The sequence below is a fragment of the Labrus bergylta genome, chromosome 3 (assembly GCF_963930695.1).
Source record: "Labrus bergylta chromosome 3, fLabBer1.1, whole genome shotgun sequence".
Classification (NCBI taxonomy): domain Eukaryota; kingdom Metazoa; phylum Chordata; class Actinopteri; order Labriformes; family Labridae; genus Labrus; species Labrus bergylta.
The window spans coordinates 22,553,384-22,575,714 of NC_089197.1; the positions used below are offsets into that span (position 1 = coordinate 22,553,384).

The window sequence follows — 22,331 nt, forward strand, 5'->3', positions numbered from 1 at the left end:
CAGACAATTCTTATGCATGAAAGAATAATCACAACTGACTTAAAATGATTCAAAATGTCATGACTAACTGGACAATAAAACTTAAACCATTAGCTAGTTTGGATATGAACAAAAGTACATCCTGCACCTAAATCTATCAGTGTTCAGGTTTAAAGTGTCACTTTCTCTTAAAGCTTTACTCCTCCATCAATATAAACACAGCACACCTCCTCTCTAACTATTCCCTGTTGAGGTCTTGATCTCACCTTTCCTCTCCTTCCAGCCTCTCCTCCAGCTCCTGTATGCGATCCTCCAGCTGGGCTACCATGCCCTCTTTGTTGGACTTCTGGGAGCCCTCGAGATGAGCCACTCTGCCCTTCAGATCTTTGTTCTGGAAAGGACACAAAAAGAGAAGTAGTGAGGTACCTTTCTGGGCATGCATGTTTATGCAATAATTACACATCAGCTAACAGAAAAAAATGTGAACTGAAAATCTATTTGTTAATGAAAACAATGAAAGACATGAATGAAATGAGTTGTGGCTTTGTTCTGACTTTACAGGACAACAGTGTGTAGTTGTTTTCCTGCTGACAGGAGAGTGTGTACCTGTCTCTCCAGAGCCATCTTGTCACACTCCAGGTCCTGTCTGCTAGCCCTCTCCTGCAGGAGTTCATTCCTCATCTGCTCCACCTGTCAAACCGAGTCCAGACACTGTCACTGCTACACAGTCTGATGACATTTATTATCAGACACTGTCTGAGCCTCACACACAGCAGAAACCACTGCACACACAGTGAGTCAAAACGTAAAAGGAGATAATGCTGACAGGGCCTCAGTTAATTGGTGAGCTGGATTTTCTTGTTTGTCTGCATTACACTTCTGACACACATCTCGGTGACACTGGGTTGTTGTAATAAATGTATGAATTGAACATAGCAACGGTTTAAGTGTGCTTCAGGTCTCTTACCTCAAATTTGCTTTTAATCTTGAAAACATTTTTGCATGATGTGAGGGCTTATTTTCAATTGTCAAAGAAAAAAAATAACATCTGAGGCGCCATTGGATGCGTGGTTGGTTTGCACCCCCCGTGTACAGAGGATGTAGTTCTCGAAAAGAGTGGCCCCGGTTTAAATACAACCTGTAACTACTTTCCAAAATGTCATTGCCCACTCTCTTTCTCCCCTATTACTATATTTAATGTCCTGTCGCTCAAATAAAGGTACAAAAAGCCCCCCAATTCTTTTTTTTTTGCACTTTTTGATAAAAGATCAACACTGCTTTCATATATGAACAAAAAATACAATGCTAACATTTACTGATAGTTAACTTAGCTCAGCATAAAAAATATATATAAATAGCCTGGCCCACAAATGAATGCACTTTATCTTGTTAATATAAAAAATAAAATGTAAAAAGTAGAGCTGTGGTTTAACAAAGGGTTATATCTTTGCTCAGCAATGACAACAGCCTTATGTTTGAAGGGACAGAAATTACATGGTTATGGATCCTCTAATCAGACTCTACACGCTCCTTTAGTACTTATATGACGCTGTCATATTTTCTCTCACTGAAAACTAAATCAACTCAGAGGCCCTTCTGCACGAACATGAGTGTTCAGTGATAGCCCAGTTCAAAAGAGGGGAGAGGGATGAAAACTTAATCGATACAGCAGTGATGGTTCTTTCTTTGAAAGGGGAGCTCAGAATTGGTGATATTTTATGCCAATTAGTGTGTGACAGTGTGCTGCTCTGATGAACGATGGCCTCTATAACTGGTGCACCCGGCGCAGTGCTTGAGGGAGCTGAATCAGCAGACTGGAACATACAGCGAAACTAATCTGCTTTGTGAGAGACGGCGGGAGAGAGGAGGAGAGATTACTCTCATTTAGACAGGAGAGGAGCACCTGGTGCCAGGAGAGACGCAGGTGTTCTTCCTGCTGCCTCTGCTGCATCCCCACCACCAGCCCTTCACCCCATAGCCATACATCCCCCTACCCTCCTCTTCTTCCCCACAGACACTAGAGCACACACACCACCAGCTCTCAACCTACTCCGCTCCGACTACACAAAGCTCAAGTGTTGCCTTGACGACCGACCTCAGCCTCATGCCGAACCAATGCCACTTTGTCACAATGCCACTCTTTTCTAGCTGCCAGGAATTTTTTAAAAGGGAAACCATTTAAGGAGATTTAAATACTCTACTCAGTCACACTAAGCCTCTCTTGATGTCGCTACACACATTTATTTCAAATTTCAGTCACAACCTTTGAATCTGTGTCAGTTTTAGACCGAGAGGAACCTGTAACAAGGCCAGATCTTACAGGACTGTCTTTAACTCCTTTATTTTGAGGTCCAAAGGACAGAAACATTAGCATAAAATAAATAGGATTTGCAATAGCAGAGCGTTATTTTAGAAACATCAGAACCAACATCCTCCCTTAGACTAGACACCACTTTCCCACAAACAAACAACAATCCTTAGAGTACACATACTTTATCTAAATCTAACTTCTCAGTGCCTCCGTCAGCAGCTCGATAAGGGAGGAAGGAAAACTAGAGCACATTCGTACAAGGATATAAAAACTGACTTTAAGCACAAGAGCTGGAATTGTTCTCAACATGAAGTTACTGAGTGACATTTCCAAGTGAACTCCACAACCTGAAAACTTGAGACATTTGGCAGCTTGCATTTTTTGGCTCGGACGCTGCATTAAGAAGGGTCTTTTGTGGCTGATGCATGAAAATGAGATAGACGCTCTCAGACCTCGCTGGCTGGCCTCCAAACTGAATGATAATGCAAGATCATCTTACAAAGCAATAACCTGTCCGCTTTATTTACAGGGAATGTTTTCGGATTATATCAGAGACCTGATATTGTTTTTTTGGAGGTTTCAGTCGGAGATGAGTGATTCATGCAGTTAGAGGTGGAGGACAAAGCAACAGGAGATCTGAATATCATTTACAGGTTGAGATGGAACAAGAGACACGTCTGTGTGAACTAAAGGGAACATGGACAGAAGGTTACTGACACAGGTGAGCGCTGATAATGAGAATGTGTTGAGTATATGTGTGTGAGAGTGTGTGTGTTGTACCTGCTCTCGTCCTCGGTCTATCCTGTCCATCAGCTGGTCTCCACTCTGACGCTCCTCATCCAGGTCCAACTCCAGCTGAGCAATCCTGTCCTGCAAAACCAAGTAATAACATTTACAGCTATACCTGCTTTATGAACCAGTTTCTACAAATACATTAATCACAAAAGTTGAGGGGGGATACGGATCGGACATTAACTCATCAACTAATGCCAAGACGTATACTACTGGTTTTATTTGACCTAATTCTGTACCTCCATGAGCTTTAGATGACGAGTTTTGTCTTCTTTAACGTTGGCCTTTGTCTCTACTTCCACCTCCAGGTCTTGAACCTTTGTCTCCAGCGTCTTCTCCCTGAGCACAGCGTCGTCTCGTTCCCTCTCACACTGCCGCAGGTCCTCCTCCCGATGTGACAGCTTATGAAAAAAAATACACAGCACATAACATCTTAAAAATACTGAAACATCACTGCTTATTGCCGCCTGATTTAACTGTTGTGTATAAATGTTTAAACCACATCTTTTAAAAGACAACATGTCATGTCTTAATGAGTAAAACTGGTCTTTCACAGGTTCGGGGTCTCTTAAATGACCCTCAGCATGTTAGAAATACAGAAAGTAAGAAGATCTGCCCTCCTGATCAGGGATTGCCTGCCTGTTAGATATGACTTATTTCACCTTATTAAGTATTACTGCTGCAGCGATGATTAACTATTAAGTTGTTGTTTAGGGAAATTATTCGGTGGTTCCCCTGAGTAACTAATGATTCAGTGCAGCTTTAGTTTTCCCCCCGTGTGCTTTCAGCAGCAGCAGCACCCCCACAGCTGGAAAACTGTCCCCACTGCTCTATGCAGGACAAGGAAAATTCATCACCTACACTTATTTGTTAACCAGAACAAATATTTGGCCATTAGCGCAGGAGTGTTCCATATTTTATCATGTAAGTACTTAAATAAGACTTAATTTAAGTGATGGAGCTAAAGCTTTGCATCCATAGACTCTGTAATTGGTGTAATGGGACAATCAAGCACCCCTGAAAGCTATAGATGGGGAGTGAACCGTGATGTTTTTAGGCTGCCTTTTGGCCAGGTTATGAAAAATGCTTTCATAGGAGAAACACTTATTCAGCCTACACTTGTCATTTCAGTTTTATTCTGCCAAGTTTAAATGGGTGGAGATACATTTGAGAGCAGCTGGAAAAGTGGACACACTAAGGCCTGGTGCAGAACTGTCAGCTCCTCCGGAGAGGTGGAAGATCTGGAGGATGTGCATCCTGCCAGCACAGCTTTCACAACAATGATATCACTACACTGACATCCTCAACTTCCTGTTCAGCATGGATAGAGATAGGAAAGAAAGATGCTGTCCTTGTCTTCGCATGTAAACTTCACTTACAAGCACATGTAGTGCTAAAAACATCAGGGACATCCAAATCAAAAGGAGCGGCAGAATGTTGCAGTATGTTAAATAGAGGCTGAAAGTAAAAAGTTCAAGGAGAAGAAAATGTCAATATTCTTCTTTGTTCTTTGCTGGAAGGCCTACAGAGTTTACATCAGGGCACAACCTGCCAAGTGCTCCATTAAAAATGCACCCAGTGGAGTTTTATTATAAACAAACATAAAGTTGTTGACAGCTTAGAGTCAGGGTACATTGTTGTTTTTATGAAGGTCTAAAAACATGATGGATGTTATTACATTTTTATAAAAGACTTGCAAACGTCTTTTAGGAGCTTTGTTTTCTTTGGGTTTTTTTTACAAATCAAATCAAACCCACAAGTGGTCTTAAAGAAACAATTGTTAATTTATGCTCATTTAAAGTCAAATTAAACAGCCAAGACAATCTTGGTCAAGTGTCTGCAATAACACTCTGTTACTGTGGTTACAGTTCAGAAATATGAGGAAAAAGGAGGAAGCAGGAAACAAATGTTGCAATTCTTATTTTAGATAAGTACACCATGTCTTGTGTGATTTGAGACATTACCCTGTTGAGATTCATGCATTTAGCAAATTTGTAACATTGAAGTGTACTTATGGAAACAACTTTAAGTATAATGCTCTCGCTGGGTATAAAAATGTGTTTGTTGTGGTCACTGGTCAAACAATATTCAACAGCCCCACCTTGTTTAATAAATGTTTGATACATTAAACGACATGCTGCCATCTTAGCCTTTCAATATTCACTCAGTCCTTCTTGAACAAAAAACACAATTCACTTTCAAAGTGCTGCCAAGTGTTTTCTGTTGAATTGTGTGAATGTAAACAATGCTTATTAGTCATTGGTTTCCACATTACTCTAAGTAATGGAATGATTAAAATGTCTCTTGTTATTGTAACTCTGTCAATAAAACAGAACTTTTGAAACAGAGAGAGTTGCTTTCTATGGCTTTATTCTTGTCAACTACTTTAATTTTGTGTTTTGGGTTTGAGGAAAATGGCAGAAATGCCTAAGCGGTGACATCACTCTCTGAAAGCAGAGGATGATTTGAGGGAGGAGTTGAACTGGGTCATAACAATGGCTCCTCATCTGCTGTCCTGCTCAGGACTCAGTCAGGCTGCCTAATGAAGGCTGTGATTCCACCACTCACCATGAAAGTATTCAAAGCATTCAAACCTATGACCGTTCCATTATATTAGGGCCAACATGGCCAGTTGTACCTCTTCTTGTAGAGCTTTGGTGGCAAGCAGGTACTTCTCCAGCTCCTGGCCTCGCTCCTTCAGAAGTTTCTGCAGCTCCGTAAGCTCCCGACGGTTCTTCTCTTTATAAATGTCAATCTGCTCCTGCAGCTCCCGAGTGGATGATTGGGACGCGTCCACAATATCATTCATCTGCAGACATGTTGAGAGAGAGGAGAGGCATGAAATAGAAAATAATGTCAGATCTATACATATATTAAGTAGTAGTCTTTTAAAGTAAAATGATTTGCTCCTGTATATATACCTGATAGACAATAACATTAGATTTTTATGTAACAATTTATCAGTAAAAAATCAGTCAGAAGATCAACCAAAAGATTGAAGACAGATTGCACTTTACTCAAATGAAACCAGCCACTCGTGACCACATTGACCACATAGTGTATGTGCTACCAACTGAAATGACACCCACCTCTCTTTGGAGTTTCTCCACTGTACGGTCAAGCAACCTCCTCTCATCCTCAATGCCATTCTTCATGTTCTTAAACTGCTCCTTCTGAACCCTCTCTTCTTGTAACCTCTCCTCCAGCTCCTTGTGTTCACTGCTCAGTTTTGTCAAGTTTCTCTAAAGGATGTCACAATTTTGAAGATGTTAAACTCTGCTTGAGATTGAAATCATCCATATTTGTCCACATGCAGCGTAGTGCAGTCCTGCTTATCTCACCTGTACGTCCTCCAATCGGATGGTCAACGCTCGATTGGCACGTGACACCTCCTCTTCTTGCTCTCTAATTTCAGCCAAAGACTCTTCCAAATGTTTCTTGTCTTTCTGTTAGGTGAACAAGTAAGACATGTATACATTATCATGTACTTAACAGTCGCTAGAAAGAAGATATATGATTAATCTAGATACGTCTATGGCTGGCACTCTCACTCAAACATCTTTTGACGCCTCACCTCCAGCCGGCTGACCCGGTCCCCTAGCCTGTTCTCCTGTAGCTTGGCCTCATCGATGATGCGGTTGAGTTTGGCCACCTCATTTTCCAGCTCCTGTGCCCGCCTGCGTAGCCGCTCGGCCTCTTGGTTCAGCCGTCCCGCTTGACCCTCCACTGCACCCTTGGCTGCCTCCACTTCAGCCTTTTCACGGCCCACTGCTGCACTGCTCTGCAGATCAGAACGACACACAAGGTGCTCAGTACAAAGGGAGCAGGAGTCTGTGACACTCAACAGTTAGTGGAACAACAAATCAGGCTCGAGCATTTGAGACTTCTTTTAGATGCCTCATGTGACAAAATGCTTGTTCAAGCGCTTCGTTTTTCACTTTGTATTTTTCACACTACACAATGAAGTATAAATGGAGGTCACTAAATCAGAGCTTACACTATCCTCTGCTGATGGAGGGCCACACAATGTCAGAATGTCCCGTCACTAGATTTAAAGTTGTTATGCTTGATGTGTCTTGGAACCACATAATTTCCTTATAAACATAGGTACCAGGAACATACAGTGTTAATCTGCACTTCTGGCAGTGCAGTAGTAGTAGAAGAGTAAACATGGTGTCCTATAAACTCTTCTCGTGCCAATTTCTGAATGAAGAGTGCGCTGTGGCTCTGACACTTCAGGACTGAGAGTTGTGCAGAAAAGACCGAACTGGAAGCTGACAGGAACACATTTCTGTGCGAGAGGAGGAAACAGGGACAAAGAAAACTGACAACATTGAGACTCAATCCGCTGACAGATAACAGGTTTCAGTTGAGATGACACCCTTCCAGCAAATGACAGAGCCAGTAGACAACAGACTTGCAAGAGTTTGTTTTGAAACAAGATTTTCTGTAGTGGAATGTCAGGAAACCGGTTTGATAATTTCATGTTTTGTACACCTATAAACAAATATAGAAAATGTCTCAAACTTATTTTACTGTTCTACCACAGAGCTGTACCAACATTCTGATTTACTGTACGGTCAGTTGCTGTACACTTAGGTAACCTGTCCGGTCTATTCATGTATGAATCTATTTATTGAACACATTTCATCCACAGGTCAGTGGATGGAGTCGGAAATCGGGGAGAGAGAGAAAGTTGGGAATGACATGCCCCCATACATGGGGGCACTGGAAATGTGGATTATTTTTTTGACGATAGCTTAATAAGAGAAACATGGAATGACACGAGACGACTTATCACAGCAGATTTTAGTTGTGATGAGATTTGAACAGCAACAGGTTCAATTTGACCACTTATTAACAAATGCACATCTTAGCTAGCTAGATCTTAGGTCTGCCCTCTCTGCTGCCCAGTCATTTTTGCTTGGTGACAAATGTGAAAGGCACTCTCGGTGTGCTCGTCTAGAAAGGTGACGGGTGCCTCCCTGCTATGATGGTGACAGGCCAGTCAGACCAGTTTCTCATGTCACCACAGAGCCACCCTCATCCCTGTCTCACTGGGCTGCTTTGTTTGGCTTAAGGAGCAAGAAGCTCTGTTTAGAATCAATACAACCAAATCCACTGTAATCAAACTGTTCAGCTTTCAGGATTAGCCAAAGAAATTAGGATTTTAGACAACAAAAGGTAGATAAATAAAATAAGAAAGTGACTCAATAATAATTGCAAACATTGAAGATGTAAGAGTCATATAAGGCCATTTTAAATAGTCGAAATACCTCTTAGTAGAATGAAGCACAATTCCTCTGCTCCACCAACTACAGACTCTAAATGAACAACTTGTTATCTCTTCATAAATCAGCATGTTTGTGACTGGTGCATCCTCATGTAGTTCAGCAGCTTCCAAGTGTTTCTTTCAGTTTGTTTTCACATATCAATGCCAAATCATTTATTGGCCTTCAACCTAAAGTGACCCTCAATTTCTTCCATTCAATAACTCATTTGGCTACATTGGCTTTACTCTCATTGTATTTAGGGTGGAAGCTCATTAATGGAAAAAAAGAGGTTGACCAGCATGTGGGGCAAAACACAGCTTTCACTACAATAATAAACCATTGATAGAATGTGTCAGGATTGTGCTCCCTTTCAACAATATTAACAACAAGTTCAGCCCTCACACTTTCTGCCTGTCCCACTTCCCACACTGGGTCATACGAGTTAAAAACACGACAAAGCCAGACCGGCTGGAACGAGGGAGACCCTGCTGCTGTGTGGAAGGAAAGGGGGACAGGATGCAGTAACTGTAACCTGCAGCATATTCCATGCATTCCTGCATATTCCATATTCCTGTAACGACAGGAATATCTGGTAAGTGAATTGTTAAAACTGCTTCTAGATAGATTTGTTTTACTTAAATGACATCCACCTTCGGTCCCCTCCAGTGTTAAAGTCACATGCTCATGAAGCATATATCGCATATACATTCAGTTTCTCTTAAGGTGTCACTTACATGATTCTATTCTTATACACAAATACAAAAGTTATTAATTGATGAAATGTGTTACTCAAGATTATCCATCAAACCATTAAAGGAGTAGTGCAAATAAAAAAAATCCATCAGACAATGATTTGTTTAAATGTCTATTTATAATTCTTTATCCGCCTTTAACACAAATGAAAAACAAAGAGCCTGAACACAAACAGACTTCAGTACTTTAGAATAAACCATGACTGAGAAATATGCAGTAATATTTTACAGCTAGTATTTTTCCCTTCAGCCCTCACTCGGAGCATGTCCGGGGTCTTCTATGTGTACTCAAACTGTTTGTCTAAAGTTGCACATTAACTTTTTTTTCTGCGGTCTTTGAAGCCTGCTACGAATGCTGGAAGTAAAGTATGTGCAGGTGGTATGCTGTGGTGAAATCTTGGCTCGCTTACTTATTCTTCTAAATCAGCTTCCAGCATAACATAAGCGCCGATTGTGTAAATTGGAAGCTGCAACAGAAACCCACAACCAAGCACAGTTAAGATCAATTTTTCCATTTCTGTTTCAATATTCCTAATAACTGTATTATCAGGAGGAAACAAGTTAACGGCAATTTAAAATAAATCATCAAACCTCAATATTCATTAACTTTAATTAAAACCTTTGAGCCCCAAACTACCCAGTTCAAATACAAACAAGAGAAACCTGCACTAAATGGGTGAGGGGTATCATTCATCTGGTTTCATCTTTGGCAGGCCACTAGTGAAGCATCTCATGATTATTATCACAGATATATGTGATGTTATCATTTCAGGTGAAATGTATTACTACTGGTTGTTTAAAATGGTTTCCAGCTGTGTTATTTCACTGGGGCACTCAGATGACCAGGATGTATTGAAACACATGACTTCCTGCTTCAGCAGCTGAAAAAACATGCTTATGATGACTTCACTTTTAAAACAGACCCACAGCGACATGACAAATTGATTGTATGATACCAAATGAATCTTCTGCGGGAGTTCCAGGAGGATACCATTTTTCACCTCTTTTCTTTTTATATATCTGGAGATTTCCCTCTCTCGTGTCCTGTTGTAAGTCTTCACTCACACATTTTCAGCCCCTCAGTTGTTTCCTTTCTGCTGTGCTGTCAAAGCTCATTCATAAACTTCATTCATCACGAGATAGCCGTTTGGTTCAATGTCCTTATTTGTCTTGCAAATCATTCTGTGATTCTCTTATAGACCAGCTGTTGCAAAAGGATAACCTTAATCTCATCATCACTTCCATAATCACCTGCAGTGTGGACAAGTGATTCTACAAGGAAGATTTATCACCAGCACAAACATCTATTCACTTATATTCAGTACTCATTACACTACACACTATACTAACTCTTACATTCATGGGCCTGCAGGCTATTGAGATGATTTGTATTTATGTTTGTTGTGTTGAGAGGGTCAATTCCAAATTTAATTTTTTTTTTCTGTCGCTTGTTGACTTCTCATGGAAGTGCGAGTAACTAAGTCCTGCCCTCACAACTTCAGACTAAACAAAGCGATTAGAGTTTTGCAAAGATGCTAAAATATGCACGGCAGGCTAAAATAAGCCTTTTTAATTCTTGCTAAGTCTGTCTCAAGACACACCAACACACCAACAAGCACTGAGAGCTCTGCAGACACGTATTTCATATTTACTGTTTGTACAAATCCAAACACTAAATAATAAAAAATAAAACTGCCCATCATCCAAAGTATAAGTCATAACCTGTATGGTATCACATGAACTGACCCTGGGTCTTGTGTTAGGGAGAAGAAAAGGACTCTGTTAGCAGTTTAGAGCTTTGATTTGCTTTTCCAGCACCTAGTTTGTGTTACACATACAACAGCTTTTCTCATTAAAGAAGAAACCCAGTCCTGAGGCTCGCATGAACAGCAGACCTGTCATGAAATGAAAACGTGACAGTTGAGAGGCGTTGGTTACTTTTTGGTAAAAGAAGGGCTATAACCAAATCTTGTCTTGTCCTACAAAAATGGAAACAAAATCCGTTTTTTTTTTTAAGAGTCTCTGTGCAAAGCCAAATCACAAGCGTGGAAGGGTTGTTTGGGAATTACACTTGTTATACTTGTGACCATGCAGATATAAAAAAGATTATTTAAGAAAATTGCTTCATATAAATCCTTTTTTATCATTGTTTTGAGTCACAAATCATTCCCAGTGTGTCAGTTTGACTCTTTTTTGTTGATTTTGTTGTTGTTGTCACAGTAAATTCTGTAAACTATGGCCATGATTACAATCATCTTTGAGCATGCACTGCTGTAAGACGTGAAGCTCTTTTCACGTGACTTCACTGGAGTGCATCTAGTGTGCGAGATTAATGAGACAATACAAAACATGTAAAATAAAACATTAGGCAGCATGACTGCTCAGAATATCAACCCAGTTTGTTTTGTGACACAGTGTTTGTATTGGTGCATGTTTCATCGATGTTCAACCAAACACTGTTGACTGTCTTTTATTTTTGTGGGTTGGGACCATATTGGATCAAACATTTGATTTCAAAGTGATTTTCCGATATTCAGAAAATACTTCTAACTCCTATAATTTGTCCAATGTAAAACTGGATCACACAACATTAATAAAGAGAACATGATGTTGGACGATATATATTATACCTTAAAAAAGATCACAGAAACAAAGGGGCATATCAAAAATAAACATATTTGCTGACTCTGTTTTACTTTGACTCTCAGGCTTCAATACTCAATCAAAGGCAACAGAGAGACAAAGGGGGAGAAAACTCCAGTTTAATCCAAGCCGGCCAAAGAAGATTTCACTAAATTTGCCAGCAACAGACTAAACGTCAGAAATCCTCAACCCACAAAAGATCTGAAGACTCACAACTCAAACATGGGACAGCACAACACCAAACTTTACAAATTAAAGTCCAACTCCATATCCTTAAGCTGTCAGCTGCTATTGTTACAAATAAAGGATCAAACATATTGAGTCATTTCAATTGTTCAATTCAAAATTCTAACAAACAGCCTGATACTTATTCATTATATTTATACAATGTGGATAAAATGAAGGCAGAACTTCAATTTTTCAAAAGAAGAAAAAAAAGAGAAAATTCTTACAACTTACAAGAAAATAACTCATCTCAGCATAAAATTTGTATTTAACTATAGTCCGGAGAGTTGTTTTGGAAGATTAGGCACCCACAACACCAGCGCTGACAGGCAGCCAGGTAAAGGAACAAGAAACACAAAAATTCAGTGCTGTCTGGTTTCATGTGGCTGTGACCCTAAACAGGAACATTTCAGAATAAACTTTATTTAACTGTATTTAGTTCCTGTTCATCAGAGTCTTTAGTTTCATCAATCTGTCAATGAAGTTATCATTAAAGCTATTTGACAACCTACAGTAAAAGTTATAAAAACATATATAAACGGCTCATTCCTTGGTGTTTTTGTAAGAACTCAGAATCTCTTTCCATCATTTCCTTCTTCACTTGTTGCCCTGCCTCTCCATCTTCCTCTTTCCAGCTACCTGCTAAATCAGCTCCTAATTCTACGCTAGGAAATATAGTGCTATCATCAAACAAGCAGACTCATGCAGGAGTATTTACTTTCAAAACAAGCCTGAGGGGGAACTCTTCTCAGGGCTACGGAAGTCTGATGATCAGACAGTGAGACTTCGCTTCACACGCTGGCTGAGATTACTCGACAGGCAGGCAGTAGTGACACAGGCGTTTAGCTGAGTGGATGATCACTGCAGAGTCTTGTCTAGAGACTGTGGAGTGGAGAAATGAAAAATTCAGAGTTTGGGATTGAGGTTAGAGATGAGAGCGTGATAACAATATGGCCCTGTTACACAATGTGACTTCAGGCTGGAGGTGAAACATAACTAGAGCTGGAAATGGACTGATAAGCAAAAGGCTCTGTCCTAACAGTGAGGTTTGACGAGCCAGTTTAAGCCTCTAACTCTCAGAATCTGGAGCTCTGCGGAGATGGAGGTGCAACTGCTGCACCCTGAACAGGCAGAAATGGAAAGATCTGAGCCTCCCCAGCAGGTCGGAGCGGGTGCACTGTAACAGAGCTGGAGCTGAGTAAAGAGGGAGGTCTGCAGGGAGCACATTCTCGACTTTGACCCCCACATTCCTGGAAAACAACCTTCCCTTTTTCTCACTGCACCTCATCTTCCTACATGCTTTGCATACCAGCACATTCTGACACATAAACATCAAGTCCACTTCCAACTGTGCATACATCTTTTGTTACAGAAGAGCAAGAACTAAAAAAAAAAAAAAAGAAGCAGATTCATATCTTTCCCAGAAAGTGTGACCAACTTTTTGTCAGCCTTGATGAAATTCCACACATTTTCAGCTCACTGAAAAAACAATGCAGCTTTCAATTGAAGACACAAAACAGGCCCCGCCCCCAGCTCCTTTCAGGGGGTCAGCCACGCATCCCCTTTTCTAGAGCACACTGACCCACTTACTCAGCATGTCCCAACCCCCGCTGCTATTATTGTGTGAAACAAACTCATCATTCATTATCAACTGAGGTCCACAATTACCCCCACTTTCTCTCAGGGCACAGAAAGAAGAGGGTGCACGACGCAACTCAGGAACAGCACCTCATTAGATTAGTGATGGCTTGCCACTGCAATTAACAAGTATACAGAGCAACTCAGTGCTCCAGTTTACTGCATTCTTCTCCACATAGGCTGCTTTGGTCACCACAAATGTCAGGGCCGCTAAAGGGGGTGGGGGGGGGGGGGCAGCACTTTTGTTGGAGGTGGGGCAGAAGATGCACTGTTCACTTTGGCCCTCTTTTCCCTGTTTGACACCCCCACACAAAGTAGAAGTGAACATGAGATAATTAGCAGTTTTCCCTTTTACTGTGCGACTTTCTCAAAGCCAGTTGCTCAGCCTACTACCCACATGCTGTGAAAACTAGGCACTTTAAACACCTTCGTATTAATTTAGCTTTTCTTTTTTTTTTTTGTTCTGATGTTTGTGCCAATTACACTGTGTATTTTTTATTACACAGAAAGCCTTAATAAGCACAACAATGTATTAACAATATGCTTCAAAAGCTCTTACTGTGTAGAAATCATCATGTTAACTTATTGCCCTGACGCAAACCTCATGTATAAATGTAGGTAAAGCGTCAATAGTGCAACTGTATGGATACATTTAAGATAAAGGTTTAGGTTTTTTTCTGGCCCTTTTGCCTTTACTGATTGGAGAGCTGAAGAGAGACAGGAAGTGTTGGGAGGAGAGAGTGGGGGACAACATGCAAGAAAAGGGCCAAGGTCAGATTTGAACCCACTGCTGCTGGGATAAGGACTTTAGCCTCCATGCATGGGGCACACAACAAAACCACCAGGCCTTAAAATGATAGTCTTCGTAATGTACAAATCTATCATGAAGTCTAACCTGAGCAGACAACATGAATTCATCATCAACATCAACATCAACAAAAGGCCCCACCAGGAGAACCCTTTTATATCTGTAAAGGGGAACAAACAATGACCTCATCTTTACAAGATTTTACAAAGGACAGTGGGTAAACCCCTGACAACATGCTCCCTCGGGGGAGCAGTACCTCTGTTTGACAATGGAAATGTTCTTACAGGCTCTTGCAGCAGAGTACTTCTGCATGTGGACCCCCACCAGTCTGCAGGAAGTCCAGAACAAGGAGAACTTCCAGGCTTTTAGACAAACAGGACACACGTGAGTCACACAGCAACCTGCAGAAAAACAACGTGTCTTAAGTCCTTTTAGTGTGCCGGCTCCTGCCACGCACCACAAGTCGTCTCATTTTAACTAAACTTCCTTTCATTTTTTCAAACACACAGCCGGTGAACACTTCCTTCTCCAGAGGAAATTCATGTAAAATCTATCATTACATACTGAAGGGTTCATCAATGGTGCAGAATCAGAGTACTTTAAAAGACCAAGGGCACTAGGACATTCAACTGTTCAGAAGTTCAAGATTTGTTCTTGTAACAAAAACAGAGTTTATACAGGTCACTAACTGGAACTTTCAAAAAAAGCTACAATACAGGCAACTCCTCACAATTACATACACTGATAACTGTCTCTAAATGTATCATCAAACACCCCTCTTCCTGTAAAACGTTACACCCTCGAGGGCCAGGCTGAGATAAGAAAACACCTCCACACTTGACTGAGACTTCCCATGAAAAAATGATGACAAGCTGCCACACACACACACACACACACACACACACACACACACACACACACACACACACACACACACACACACACACACACACACACACACACACACACACACACACACACACACACACACACACACACACACACACACACACACACACACACACACACACACACACACACACACACACACACACACACACACACACACCTGACTCAGGTGTGAACTTTGTTTCTGAAAAAACATTCTAACTGCAGATAAAGATCCTGTCTAATGCTGAACCACCGTTTTTACAAAAACTAATCATGCCATTGAAACAGATGTGTAAGCTCGTTATTGAGAGGCTTTATCTGAAAGCCTGAACAACAATGAGAGGAACCGCTCATATGACTTGCACAGTAAATATGCATGAAACCGTCAACTTGTCAAATTTTAAAAATCTGTGTATTATCTTAAGATAATAAAAAAAGATAAGAGATATCTTAATAGGTTAGTCGGAAAAACTCTATGAATATCAAATCATGGAAAGCTGTTGATAAATCCCACATGTTAATAACCAGAAGGCTCATGCGTGTTCGGGGTCATTTGCATTCCAAAACGCCAAACAATCTTTTTTTACCTCCGTATTAATAGCAAAGAAAGCAAAGAAAATAAACTTCACTGCAACCGAAATTAAGTTAGGTTGATGTCGAATTTAAATTTAAAAAAAGTACCAAACAAAGTTACAAAGTTCACTTAATGTCGGGGTTAATAAAAGAAAACATACTACATAATATGTGAAGGCAACAAATGCTGTAAATTCTATAACAATAATTATAATCATATTAAGTAACACACTTTTCATTTGAAACAAATCTCAAAGCTCTGCAGAATAAATTCTGTTGGATCAGAGGAGAGATCACTGCCAGAAATCAAGAAGAAGTCGTTTGTTTATAAGCTCAGTGCAAAACTATAACACATACAAGCAGGAAACATCTGCTAAAGGAGGATGACAGAGTAACACAAGATTTTCACCCTTGGACACCGTCTTGCCAGAATCATCAATGACACAGCTCTCTCTGGGAATATCAAGGGAGAAGGCAGTGACACATTACCAACAGAACTAGCTGGGCCAAACATCAGGGTTGTTCAAATAAGGTATGATGAGCCATGTGCCACATATCAAATGCTTGTCACAGCTGTCTTTTATAGTATTGACACCAATTTGGCAACGTGTCGGGACAACCTCTGAGGTTGAGGTTGTTTTTTATTATTATTAAAAGAAGCGTAGAACATACCTGGAAGTTGAGATTGATTACTGCATGCTGTGATACTTGTAATACTTTCTGTCTCTACTTGTAGTTTCACTATTCTACCACTAGATTCAGTTCGTAAGCCTGATCAGAGCTGTGCTTAAATTTACACACATTACTAAGAATAAGTACAAGTTAATAAATGCCACTCTATGTGTGAGACTATTCTTACACACTCATTACACACACATCTGTGCATACACACTGTTGATAAATGAAGGCCCAGGAGACTAAACAGTAGTTTGTATATTGCATGCTATTGGATGATGATGATGTTGTAAATTGCTTGTTTTCAAGTCTTAAAAATTCTTGTTTCACTCAGCTCAGTAATTCTTATGTTGATCCTTAATTCTACATTTTTTCATTCGAAATAAAAAGAGCAAAAAAAAAGAAACCTCTTCCCCATCCTTTCCCTTTCACAGAAATAAGGTGCAACTGATTTTAAATGCAAAACTGATCCTAGATGCAGTTCATCCTGTGTGTTATAAAACCAGAATCTAAGGGCGCGGTCACACTGGCCATCTGTACCGTGCCGTACTCGAGCACGATTGGCCCCCCGCTGCGCCAATCCCACGCTGGCCGACACCGCCCGCGGTCACACTGGCCAGGACTAACCGTGCCTTAAAGCACTATTACCTCTTGTACATCACGTCGTAATACATCACATGCACGCTTTATGTTATTATGAAGCGTGCTCAGTTTACAAACAGGCGGACGAGAGAGAGAGAGAGAGAGAGAGAGAGAGAGAGAGCGAGAGAGAGAGAGAACACAGGTGATTATTACCTGCTTGGCTTCCTCTAAAGACATCTGCAGCCGGCTTATTTCCTTCTCATACTGCTCTTTCATCTTGTCCACCTCCTGGTCATGAGCAGCCACTTCCTCCTTCAGTGCTCCTTTCAGAGCCGTCAGCTCCCTCTCTCGCCTCCTCAGCACCTCCTCCTGTTCCTCCTTAGCCAGGAAAACCTCCTGCAACTCCACTTTCAGTTGCATCATATCCTGTAAAATGTGTAGATGCATTTTTTACTTTGAAATTTTGTGGAACCACACCTGAGCTTACACTTGCATTTGCTCTTCTCTTTTGTTAAACTGATCATTCTCACTTTCTCACTTGAAACAGTTTCAATACATAATGTCAGCAGTGTTAGAGAATATTAAAATATAGAAGGTGGATTTGGGGAAAAATAAAAAACATATTATTTAAGGTATACTGTTCTAATTCTGGATTTCTTTTCAGGATTATTGACAGACCTTGTTTTGAAATCATTGAAAATGTCCTTCTTATGATTACAAATGCTATCCTATGTTACCTATTGTTTCCCTCACTATGTAAAGCACTTCGAAACACCTCTGTATTTGAAATGTCTGAATTTGAAAAGCAGCGTAGTCCTTAGCAAGGCTTCATCAGTAAGTTTTTGGGCAATGACAAAGGATTCAACTTCTGTGATACTTTTTATGAGGCATTCTTTTTCTTCTGTATAGAACGTTGAACACTGTGCATTACCGCTATGATGATGTCTTTCTCCCCATCTGGGGCTGACTTCTTGGCCGTGTCGAGCTCGTCATGCATCTCTGACAGCTGATCCTGCAGGTCTCTGATTTCTGTCTGGTATTGCTCCCTCTCCATCTTCACCTGAAACAGCCTGATAATCCACACAACATGTCACAACCCAGTACAGACACTCTACATACAGTGGGTATGCACAAACGCCCTCACACCTGCTCCCTAATTCACACTTAAAAATGGCAGCACCTGTGCTGGGTCTGGATGTGAGGCCTACAGAGCAAAGAGGTTAAAATGAAAACCTGAACCTGGCAAACCAATAATGTGTAAACTGTCTCTGCATGACAACCCTGAGGGGGAGGGTGATAAGTGATGTGAGGCACCTCAAACAAATGACCTCACAGTGCTGTAGGCTGAACCTGAACATCTATCCCTGCTGTAAGAATAGACTCAGAGAGAGGTGAGTGACAGGAAGCTGATTCCATTTTGTTTGATTCGGCATCAATCATCCAATAAAGGCAGACATCTGAAAAATGAATGCCAAAGAAAGAACATAGTGAAAGCTAAGTCATATTTGGCATTTAGCGATTCATTCCAATGAAAGCTGAAAATAAACAGTAATCAGCTAAGAGACAAAACTTAATTAAAATGTCAGTAAGAGAAACATTGCAGAATGAACAAGCATCAAAAATGTCAACAAAGATCCAACAGAAAAGAAAGGAGAGATTTGAGCATTAAACAGGGCAGGAGTGTAAACAGTAAGTGCTGTCAGAATTAACAGTTAATCAGTCACAAAGCACACTTTGATATGAAGGGTTGTCTCTTCAGCAAACAGGAGGAGAAGCAATGGACTGTGCATGGTAACCACTTCAGTAACTATCAACATTTGTCAGTGGTTTTAACAACATACATATTACTCTGGTTTCAGCGTGACCATGCATGGAGGTGTTAGTGTGATTTTAGCAGTGACAGTATTCTTCTGATTCACTGCTTCTAAAGATAATGTGCAGGACAGGTTTTCTATTCAGGATCAGCAACAAATGAGTGAGATTTATGTAGAGACCAGAGCACTAACCCTCACCAGCTTCCTAACACGGTATTCATTACTAAGATTAACTGAAATAAGAAAATGTTACTGTACTTGAAAAAAAAAAAACAATCAAAACCATGTTACATTAATCTGTCACTCGACCTTTTCTAGAACTCTAAAGCAGCACTTACTCTTCTAAAGTAGTCTGGAGCTCGGCTTCTGTTTGGGCAAGTTTTTCCCTCAGGCGGTTACACTCCTTAGCACTCCGCTCCAGCTCCTGCTGCAGCTCCTTCAAATCTGCTGCTGTCCTCCTGTCAGCTTGATTCTTCTGATAGTCAAACACAAAAACATCAACGTTGACATTGCAATGTAGAATACACATACATATTCGTCTTTTACATCTCCTGCACAATGCTTTTGGTCTTTGGATTAAGATGATCACACACACTCTTTGTTTGATAAAAACATTAAGATGTGGCCTTTCTTTACACTGCCCATACATTTTAACATTGCAAAGACTGAACTATGTAAAATCTCTAATACACGGCAGTGTCTTGATAAAAGGTTAAAAACAGATTTTCAAGAAAACAGCTTGTACACTCTATAACTCTAAAGATGATGTGCCTTTTTGCAAATGTTCATCTATTAGTAATGTCTCTTCAAATTCAACATGTTGAACGGTGATCCCTTGAATCTATTATCCAAGCCAAAAAAAAAAAAACTATTAAGTTTGGAAACAAACCCACTAACCAATACTATACTATGTGCCAAGTTAAGCCTGCTGGTGTCAAAGGTACATATGTAGTAACATTGTTGTTACCTCTAGTTGTCTCTTTACTTCGGACATCTCCTTCTCCAGTTCAGCATTTTGCTCCTGCAGCACTTTGGTCTGTGCAGAAATGTCAAGTGACTGACAAGAGAAAAAGTTGTTTTGAGTTACGTTATGTCAAATTGAATATTTGAACTCTGGCAGTAGCAATCAGTCACTTAGTAAACGGTACATATTCAATTGCAGACAGTGTCATCTATACAAATTACAGCCATAGAGCTGAACGTCGAATACCATACGATAAAATGCACAGGTTTAAAAAAAAAACTCTTAAAATTGCTTTAAAATCAAATACACTTTTGATAATCAGAAAATCAAGAAGAATTGAAGGCAAACTTTGTCCTTTGAAAAGGACAAAGCTGCACTTCCAGAAACCTTAAATCTTTTATTGCACTATGATGACCCTTTGACATTTCCAAACAGATAGCAGAGAAGAGTCTACTTTATTTAATCTGTTCTTGGTGAACAATAAAAAATGATGCAACAGTGTCTCACTTTGTTGTCGCTTGGTGCACTCCCTGTGGCCCGAGACTTCAAGGTCTGTATCTTCTCAAAGACAAGGTTGACCTTTCTCTTTGTCGTTTCATCACTGTCTTTACTTCTGTTGACACACGCACACACATACAATTTTAACACAACACAATTATTATTAAACATAAAAAAAAACTTCTCTAAGTGTTTGGGGGATCAAAATTTAATTCCAGACTGTTCTGGGAACAGAGTAATTCATCCCTGCTTAGAAAGGGTCAGGAAGGATCATGCTGCTTTGATGTGTCACCTCTCAGCATCAACAGCTTCATTACACCCGTCCACTAAATCATGAAGCACATGAGCGGAAGAATCAAACATATGGGCAGGGTAATGGGATTGCTGCCTAGGCCAGATCAACACCTGCTGATATTATACGACGGAGGAGACATTCACAGTCAAGCAGTGGTTTTGTTCATAATTTTAATTATAGAAACAAAGATCATTGTTATGAAGACGGCATTCACATGACCTGGGCACCACAAGCCATAACCACAAATATTATACCACTTCTTTGGTGAAGTGCTCCTCTTCTGCAAAAATTATTAAAGTCAAATTGGTCATAGTTATGTTCTGCTCAGAAAAAAAACTTTACATTTCTTAAACATCAACTTCCCTAGAATCAATAATGGCAGCTTTTCTTTAGTGTTAACACTGAGCATTTCTAAGTATACTGCCAAACATTTGAAAGCACCACAGAGGGGAGGATTTTCTCAACCCACAGAGCAATTTCTAATCCTTCAGTTCAAGTGAAAACATCAGAATCCACAAAAAACACTTTCACATGACAGCGGTGATATATTATTTCAATAAATTTCACAGCTATGACACAGAAAGCCAATCCCCCACCCCACCCCAAACCTCTCCTCTGTTCATACAGATGATTTCCATTAAACTTTTATAACCCCTGTTGGTGAATGTTTCTCTTCTGGGCTTTGGGAATGTAGCTCAGATTCAGCCCTTGCACTTCCATCTGTGTTTCCTTTCCTTTGTCCTGTGACTCCTGACCTGTGGCTCGACACACCCAAGCAGTTTCCTGTTCTCTTTCTACGGACATGACAGAAAAATCTGTACACATTTTTCTCACTGTAAAATCACCCACAACTGTTTTGATTATCAGCAGAAAACAATGTAACAAGGGGTAGTTATTAATAAAGGCATTTTCCAAAAACAACCCCTGGCATTGGCATTCTCTACCTTAATTAAGAGACTTTAAAAAAGCAATAGAGTCATCATATTTGTTTGTTTTTCATCATGTTTCACTCCTTTTAAAACTCAACTTCATCTAGTAGGTGTCTGATTACAGAAGCAAACAGAAAGTCGTCCCCACATTTCACACTAAAGAGAAGGAAAAGCAGAGGGATTCTCCAAGAAAACAAACTCCAGACAGCTAGATCACTCCCAGCCTGCATGGGAGGGTAAGACAAGCACATTCCTTCACTTTTACCACATAGAGTCCAACTCTGATAAAAAAAAAAAAAAAAAAACATTTATATGCTCCCACAGAAAAGTCTCCTCGCTCATGATACAGTGCCTTATGGTGCAACTTCTGGGCTTTAGAGAGAACAATATCTTCATTTCATGATTCAACTCACAGCTATAGGGATATAAAGCTAAATTGTGATCAAATGTAAATAAGAACCGGAGAGCGGTGTTTACTCACCCATCTTTAAGGTAACTGAATAAAATCTGTTTAGCTGTCTCTTCATTTGTTTGTTGTGAAAGCTCCTGTTGACCTCTGAGAAGATCAGGTGTCGCCTGAGAATGACAGGAAATGAGAGGGAGATTTTAATTAAGTAAGATAGATATAAAAAAAAAAAGGGGAAATCAGTTTTCTTCTTGAACGTCTCCTTTTTTGTCAATGGTAAGAT

The 22,331-nt window shown here is 40.2% G+C and overlaps 1 protein-coding gene across 2 annotated transcripts in view; it reads right to left on the bottom strand.

Moving 5' to 3' along the window:
• The window catches only part of cgnl1 (cingulin-like 1), a 28,950-nt gene that overhangs the window by 2,324 nt on the left and 4,295 nt on the right, over positions 1-22,331 (bottom strand). Inside the window, exons 3-16 of one of the 2 annotated variants that reach the window (XM_065952976.1) lie at positions 22,124-22,218; positions 20,428-20,530; positions 19,924-20,013; positions 19,295-19,431; positions 18,074-18,212; positions 17,356-17,568; positions 6,657-6,863; positions 6,424-6,528; positions 6,172-6,324; positions 5,721-5,891; positions 3,322-3,483; positions 3,071-3,160; positions 586-669; positions 246-370 (exon numbers count right to left, since the gene is read on the bottom strand). In XM_065952976.1, the coding sequence (XP_065809048.1) occupies positions 246-370; positions 586-669; positions 3,071-3,160; positions 3,322-3,483; positions 5,721-5,891; positions 6,172-6,324; positions 6,424-6,528; positions 6,657-6,863; positions 17,356-17,568; positions 18,074-18,212; positions 19,295-19,431; positions 19,924-20,013; positions 20,428-20,530; positions 22,124-22,218 (1,874 nt within the window). Of the gene's footprint in view, positions 1-245; positions 371-585; positions 670-3,070; positions 3,161-3,321; positions 3,484-5,720; positions 5,892-6,171; positions 6,325-6,423; positions 6,529-6,656; positions 6,864-17,355; positions 17,569-18,073; positions 18,213-19,294; positions 19,432-19,923; positions 20,014-20,427; positions 20,534-22,123; positions 22,219-22,331 lie in introns of both variants that reach the window. The other variant, XM_020625757.3, reaches the window with a different exon arrangement.